At 36.9% G+C, this 8142-nt stretch overlaps 1 protein-coding gene across 1 annotated transcript; it reads left to right on the top strand.

Moving 5' to 3' along the window:
* Positions 1-1617: 1617 nt before the first annotated feature.
* Positions 1618-6526, top strand: LOC128542697 (ADP/ATP translocase 2-like). The gene is made up of 4 exons (XM_053512654.1): positions 1618-2163; positions 5282-5768; positions 5845-5985; positions 6138-6526. The coding sequence occupies exons 1-4, from the start codon at positions 2053-2055 to the stop codon at positions 6293-6295; spliced, it is 897 nt and encodes a 298-aa protein (XP_053368629.1). The 5' UTR covers positions 1618-2052; the 3' UTR covers positions 6296-6526.
* Positions 6527-8142: the final 1616 nt, after the last annotated feature.

The raw sequence follows: 8142 nt of genomic DNA, 5'->3' as shown, positions 1-8142 counted from the left end.
GTCACCGTGCCCGAACTGATTCTTGGATGGTGGTGGGTGCTGCTGGTAAATTGGCAGGTGTGGACGTGGTCGATGAGTCAGTTAAGGGTCTGGCTGAAGTAATGCTGCTGAAAACCGTTCCAGCTGCAAAAGGGCCACTCTCTGTTCTTACTTGTGCTAACAACACAGTTGGGTGAATTGATTTCAGCTGTCTCCTCAAATTAAAAGTACTTCCTCTTTTGGTGGAAAAAGTCTTTTTGCATATATTACGCTTGCCCTCTGTGGCTGAAGTTGCCAGAAAATGTGTCCGAATTTCACAAATTTTTCTTGTGGCCATTCTCTTGAGGTTGTCAAATCAGGTTTTGAGGATTCCCTTCACTGCGCCTCATTTAGTGTAAAAGTGTGGGGGTGGATGGGGAGGGGTGGCGATTCCCTTGGAGATAGCTTTGAGTGACAGTTAAACTTAGTGGATACTGAACTTGGTTTGACCCCAACACTTTATATTAGTATTTAGCTGACATTTGTTTGACCCAATCATTTGTAGGTAAGTATTCAAATCCATGTTATTTAATTTTATATGACTGTGTCCCTTACTATTTTTTTTACAAAATATAACGCAAACGTTATGAAGCAAATGTTTAGTTATTAATAGTATTATTATTTGCAACTAATGCAAATAATACACGTTTACATATTTTCCAAAATAAATAAATAATAAATAAATAAATAAATAAATAAATCATTTCTAAGTACATTATATTTGCATAATATTTTTTTCATTAAATGCAAAAGTATACAGCATTGACAAGAACATACACTCGATACACTTACTGTCAATGTTTTGCATGCTTTTTTATTAGATCACGATAAACAATAATATCAATATTCGGACAAAACCTGATAATTTCCTTTCAAACCATTCACTGCATAGCGTCTATGGGAGTCACGTGACAAAGGAACGAACGACTCGGGGACTCATCAGCAGAACCGTTCATTCAATACTGTGTTTTCTGTGTACTGCACTGCATAGAGTCTATGGGAGTTACGTGACAAAAGAACGAACGGTTCGGATCGGAAGATATGACAGGTGAGCTGCTTATTCTGTTTATCATATGTTATTATCATATTTAGCTGGATTGTAAAATTTTAATTACTGAGACTATAGCCAAATTGTGTGTATGAAGTCGTGTTCGGGGTCTGTTTATTGAAAATGTAACATTTTATTTTTTTTTTCTGATCAAAAGAACGAAATAAATAAATGACTCAAAAAAAGATTCGTTCATTTTGATGAACTAGATTCAATGAACCGAGTCACAAAAATGACCGAGGTGCAGGTCACATCAGCTGACCGAGGTGCATTCTGGGAAACGTAGTTCAAAAACTCAAAAATACAAAAATGGTTTCTGAGCACAAGGCGCCCTCTAGGGGTTCACCCTGACATTTATCCCTTATATCACGTGCTCAGACTGCTACATTGGATCTAACATACGACAATGGAGTTTTACATAAACGTTTTGTAGTTATCCTTTTTTCCTTCTCTCTCTAGTGTACATTGTCGGTGATGTAAACATACATGCCATATTTCTACGTTTTACGTTACTGCTTATAATTTAATTTATTTAACAAAATTTGGTGATAAATGATTAGAATATCAAATGGAAGCATTTTCACTATAGTCTCGGGATTTTGGAGCCAGCTGTATATCACAGGCTGTCCCTTGTGTGTTTTAGATTATATATTTTGAAAAGGACACCCACAGGCAGTCAAAATGCTGAGTCAACAATCTGTGTTAAAAGAGCCGGTTTCACTGCTCATCACATCTATTTAAGTGTGTGTGTGTGTGTGTGTGAGCAATGATACGTCAGCAGTCAGGTCCTTCTCGACTTACCTGTTGATTTGCATCGCTGTGGTTATAATCACGTGATACCAGTATAATACCTGCGCCGTGCGTCGTGCGCTCTCTCCACACCTGGAAACTGTCCTCTAGTAAGCTGATCTGTGGTGGAAAGGCTTGCTAGGCGCCTAACGTCACTGTACTATTACACGGTACTATTAATACTTGCAGGATAAAACATGACCGAGTCTGCTGTGTCCTTCGCCAAGGACTTCGCGGCGGTTTGTATCGCAGCCGCGGTGTCGGAGACTGCTGTGGCTCCGCTAGAGAGAGTCAAGCTGCTCCTGCAGGTCAGAGCGACTTCTCCAGAGCACTGACTTCACACTGACACTCGGTTTATTTATTCTGAATTTTATTTATTAAAGAATCGCGCGATATTTACAGCAGCGGTGCGCGGCTAGATTTTTTTTTGTATATTACGCAGGGTCTAGGGTGACACGGCAAAAAAAAAAGCATTCTAGACGCTGGGTGAGGCGGTGATGCAGGTACACAATGAAAATAATTAGGTTATGAATGTACCTGTCCAAAAATAAGATGAAACGCAAGACACTGCAAGTAAAATGTACAGTTAAACAGCATATGTCGCAATCAGATTGACATTTTTAATCGGAACTGTTTTTTGTATTGCTGCAGTAATTTAGCTAGTATATTAAACACCACAGTATACCTTTTAGTAACTTACCGTGGTCAGTACGGTATACCACAAGTGTATAGTAACTAACTGTAGTCAATACAGTAAATAACAGTGTGTATTAACTAACTGTAGTCAATACAGTATATAACAGTGTATAGTAACTAACTGTAGTCAATACAGTAAATAACAGTGTGTATTAACTAACTGTAGTCAATACAGTATATAACAGTGTATAGTAACTAACTGTAGTCAATACAGTAAATAACAGTGTGTATTAACTAACTGTAGTCAATACAGTATATAACAGTGTATATTAACTAACTGTAGTCAATACAGTATATAACAGTGTATATTAACTAACTGTAGTCAATACAGTATATAACAGTGTATATTAACTAACTGTAGTCAATACGGTATACCACAGTGTATAGTAACTCACTGTAGTCAATACGGTATACCACAGTGTATAGTAACTCACTGTAGTCAATACGGTATACCACAGTGTATAGTAACTCACTGTAATCAATACGGTATACCACAGTGTATAGTAACTCACTGTAATCAATACGGTATACCACAGTGTATAGTAACTCACTGTAATCAATACGGTATACCACAAGTGTATAGCAACTTAGTCAATACTATATACCACTGTATATTTTAACTTACTTAAGTCAATACAGTATATTCAATTCAATTTTTCAATCAATTCAATTTTATTTGTATAGCGCTTTAAACAATTGACATTATCGCAAAGCAGCTTTACACAATCAAAAGAATTATTTAAGTTTGTATGAAATGTAAATGTGTTGAATCAAAATGATAAGATTGTCCCTGACAAGCAAGCCGAGGACGACGGAGACAGTGGCAAGAAAAAATTCCCTGAGATGGGAGTAACAGTATATAACAGTAACTCACTGTAGTCAATACAGTATACCGCAGTATTTAGTAAACTGTAGTCTATACAGTATACAACAGTGTATAGTAACTAACTGTAACCAATACGGTATACCACAAGGTTATAGTAACTTACTGAAGCCATACGCCATACCACATGTGTATAGTAACATACATTACTGTAGTCATTGGTTAAGGCATTGGACTACGGTTCAACCCTCACAGTCACCAAGTTGCCATTGTTAGGCTATTGAGCAAGGCCCTTACCCTCAACTGCTCAGATGTATAATAGCTAAACATGCAAGTCGCTCTGGATAAGGTATACCACAGTGTATAGTAAATTACTGTAGTCAATTCAGTATACTGTACCACAACGTATAGTAACTTATTTTGATCAACACAATACTTACTGTATAGTAAATATCATGAGTGGGGGAGATGAAACTAAAATGTAAAAACAGGGAAAAATGTCTGCACTAATGTCTTATTTTCCGAGAGGAGTGGCTTTGATACTGATTCAGCAAAAAACAACCTTTATGTTGGCATGCTATAGAGGTGATAAATGAGTATAGTCAGTGCTTAAAGAAAAAAACAACCAGAAGGAGCGTTCCACTTAGCACTTGCTACATTAGTACAGAGGTTACTATCAGGAATTTAAAAAATGAACAAAAACATATGCATCAAAATAGGCACAAAAATAAAATTTTGCTAAAATTGAAGTGGATATGTACATGTAAACACTGTGACTAAGTGGATATTGTCACCTTGGGAGCAGAACCTCTAGAGACCTTTATCCTATTACTGCAGAATCTTGTTCCCTTTTTAAATTACAGAATATAAGGTAGTATCACTGCAAAGTATTACAAAAGATCATGAATCAATTAATGTATTTTTTTATAATATGACAAAAACCTGTTAACATGCACTGTAATAACCGTGATTTTTCAGTACTACTATTAAAGCCAACGAAATAATTTAATATACAGGTCATGCTAATTAAGGTTAATTAAGTGCTTGCGCATTCTGTTTTAATAAATCTCGCCAAAATGCATGAACATCAGCCGTATCTTTTTCCATGCATACACTCTGTGTTATAATGGTCATATTCACAGGATCGGAAAAAAAACAGTGAGATTGAAGAATTCTTCAAATTTAAATTATCATTCTCTGACACATGCATAACACATTGCTATTATTATTATTATCATCAGAATTCACAGTATTATCATTATTATTATTATTATTATTATGTACATATTCAGTCAAGCCTGAAATTATTTATACCCCTGGCAAATTCTGACTTAAAGTTACTTTTATTCAACCAGCAAGTTTTTTTCTTGATTAAAAATGACACAGGCATCTCCCAGAAGATAATAAGACAATGCATAAGAGGCATCATTGTGGAATTTTTTTTTACTAATCTTTTATTTACAGTTGAACAAAAAGTAGCATGTCCAAAATTATTTTTACCCTTCTCAATAATCAATATAAAAGCCTTTATTGGCTATTACAGCAATCAAATGCTTCCTATAATTGCTGACCAGGTTTTAGCAGGTTTTTTGGTATTTTTGCCCATTCATCTTTAGCAATGAGCTCCAACTTTTTCATGGTGCTGTTTACTGTGATTAAGTTCCCTGGTCCACCGGCTGAAAACCACCCCCAAAACATTAGGGTCCCACCACCAAGTTCGACAGTGGCGTTGAAGGCTTCTTCTTTTTTACACCAAATAAAGGCTACATCACTGTGGCCAAACAATTCAATTTTTGTTTTATCTGATTATAAAACAGAAGACCAGTAGTCTTCTTCTTTGTCCAGTTGAGCATTTGCAAAGGCCAAGCATGCTTAAGGCTTTGAAGCTTTGTTGAATTTTCTTACAGGTGCAACATGCCAGCAAACACATTGCAGCCGAGAAGCAGTACAAGGGCTTCATTGACTGTGTCGTGCGCATCCCCAAAGAGCAGGGTATTCTCTCGTACTGGAGAGGCAACCTTGCAAATGTGATTCGATACATCCCTACACAAGCCCTCAACTTCACCTTCAAGGACAGGTACAAGAGGTTCTTCCTAAATGGTGTTGACCAGAACACGCAGTTCTTGCGCCACTTTGCTGGAAACCTGGCAGCAGGGGGCGCAGCAGGTGCCACGTCACTCACCTTCGTCTACCCACTGGACTTCTGTCGCACACGTCTGGCAGCTGACATCGGCAAGGCACGAGCGGACAGGGAATTTACCGGACTGGGTGACTGTTTTGGAAAAATACTTAAGGCTGATGGTCCTAGAGGTCTTTACAGAGGTTTCAACGTGTCCGTGCAAGGCATCATCATCTATAGGGCCGCGTACTTCGGAATCTATGACACAGTTAAGAGTGAGTTCTGAGTGCAGTTTAAATTTAAAAGCAGGGTTAGATATGTAGATACTAAATGCTGTGATCGGTTGTGTAGGTACAATGCCAGATCCAGAGAATATCCACTTTTTGGTGAGCTGGATGATCGCACAAAGTGTAACTGTAGTTGCTGGATTCATCTCCTACCCCTTCGATACAGTGCGTCGCCGCATGATGATGCAATCAGGACTTAAAGGGGGTAAGTTAGTACATGGTTGTCAAACTTAGTGTCATATAACCAAACGCTGCATACCAGTCATATCCAATCTGGATTCCACATCTTTTTTTATTTGTTTATTCATTTCCATATAAAAGAAATATGTTGTGTTTCTGTTTTTTTATGCATTGCAGCCGACGTTATGTACACAGGCACAGTGAACTGCTGGAAGAAGATTGCTCGTGATGAAGGGGTCAGCGCCTTTTTCAAAGGAACATGGTCAAATATTCTCAGAAGTATGGGGGGTGCCCTGGTGCTAGTCTTTTATGATCAGATAAAGAAAATCCTCTGAATGTCCAGATGTGTTATTATGGCCAGCTTGCAAACAGGGACAGAAAACACTGTAAAACTAAATGGTGCTCATATGTCTGTAGTTTTATAGTGATAATGGCTTTGTTTGTTTTGGGAAAACCGGGTATAGATGTTTGAGAAAAAAATGCTTCCTATTCTTATAAATATCTACAAACAAAATGTTTATTAGTAAAAGTTTTACAATAGTTAAATGCCTCCCATATTGTATACTTGAAAGTACTTCATATTTAAATATTTATAAAATGTATAAAAATACAATACAGTAAATTATTTCCTATTTATTCAAGTAAAATATTACTAAATATTCAAATGCCTTGTAAAATTAAAAAAATGTGTAAAATAGAAAGACCTCTAAAATGTGTGGTATCTGGGTTACCTTCAAATGAGAAAAAATTACAATGAAAAGAAAGGGAAATTGACAATATTAAAAAGTTTGCTTTCATTCTTAAGGGTATTTCCGACCGCTATTTACAGTTCAAAAGCAACCAAGACCACTGACATCTAAAATACACAAGACCAAAATTATGCCAAATTATGTTAAATAACGAATATTTATCATTTGCAAAGTTTAAGACATTTACAGTACATTAAAACTGAGGCCTTCTTCTTACTGTACCTCAGCAAGCTTATTGAATGGTATTTTTCTAAGTAGATTTTTAATGAGGCTAGTGGTAATTCTAATGAATTTGTAAAGCCTGACTGAGTTGCATTTATTTAAAGATAAGGACCAATCACTAATCAGAGTGGCTATTCTAACCAGCTAATCACTAATTTTCACTGTGCCCACCACCCAATCACACATGTTATTTCTTATATATATTCATAAAATGTAACTAAAGATTCATTAGAGAATGAAATATAACATTTTCATAAGGAAATGATCATGGTTATTTAATGAAAAGGAAAGTAAATAGTCTATGAGCTCATCAGTATTGCATTTTTCTGTGATTTGCTGAACGTTTTTTTATTATTATTAGCAGAACTGGAACAGTTACTACCCATTTTGTGTATTTATTCATTTTTTAAATTAAAAAGTAATTTGTCTGTCTATCTATCTATCTATATATCTCTCTCTTTCTCTCTCTCTCTCTCTCTCTCTCTCTCTGTTGTTGGTCTTTTGGCTGCTCCCAGCACGGTGTTGCCACAGCCATTGGTCCACGAGCTTGGTACAGGTTTTACACCAAATACCCTTCCTGACATGTACTCCCATTTTTAATACGAGCTACAGTATGACCGGCACTGCGTCCGCTGGGTGGGGTTTGGGCACTGGCTGGGAATCGTATCCAGGCCTTCTGCATGACAGATGAAAACACCTACCACTGAGCCACCAGTGCTCTATATATCTGTATATAGATGGATATTTAAAGGTGCCGCTGTGGCTTAGTGGTTTGCACTGTGGCCTTGCACTTGCACCTGCTTGGTGGGTTTCCTCTAGGTACTGCAGTTTAGGCTAATTGTTGTTCAACAAATTGCCTGTAATGTGTGCCCTGCAATTGTTTGTCACTCTGTCCAGAGTGCACCCCGCCTTGTGCCCTTGTACTCCTACTACAAACTTGCATTTTGACCTCCAAAGTACTTCCATTATTTCATGATGTCTTTTGCTGGAGTTTCTGATTTATACAGGATGATGTATCATCTGCATCTCGGCTTAAATTTAAATATTAGCCTTTAGAATATGCCATCAAATCTGCTATGTGTTAGACCCAGTTAACACTAATGTTGGTAAATTAGCTAATTAAGCTTTGTTAATGGGTTTGCTTAATTAGCTAGCTACTCTTTAAAAAAAAACTGGTTCTTAAATTAGCTAGTCAACATGTAAAAGAGCAT

The sequence above is a fragment of the Clarias gariepinus genome, chromosome 15 (assembly GCF_024256425.1).
Source record: "Clarias gariepinus isolate MV-2021 ecotype Netherlands chromosome 15, CGAR_prim_01v2, whole genome shotgun sequence".
NCBI classification, from domain to species: domain Eukaryota; kingdom Metazoa; phylum Chordata; class Actinopteri; order Siluriformes; family Clariidae; genus Clarias; species Clarias gariepinus.
The sequence above is the reverse complement of the archived record's forward strand: the minus strand, read 5'-3'. Positions and strand labels throughout refer to the sequence as shown.

Bases quoted from the DNA above. Each gene is read 5' to 3' on its own strand.
- LOC128542697 (XM_053512654.1), top strand. From the start codon at position 2,053: ATGACCGAGTCTGCTGTGTCCTTCGCCAAGGACTTCGCGGCGGTTTGT. The intron at 2,164-5,281 runs GTCAGAGCGACT...ATTTTCTTACAG, and splicing joins GAGTCAAGCTGCTCCTGCAG to GTGCAACATGCCAGCAAACA. The intron at 5,769-5,844 runs GTGAGTTCTGAG...TCGGTTGTGTAG, and splicing joins AATCTATGACACAGTTAAGA to GTACAATGCCAGATCCAGAG.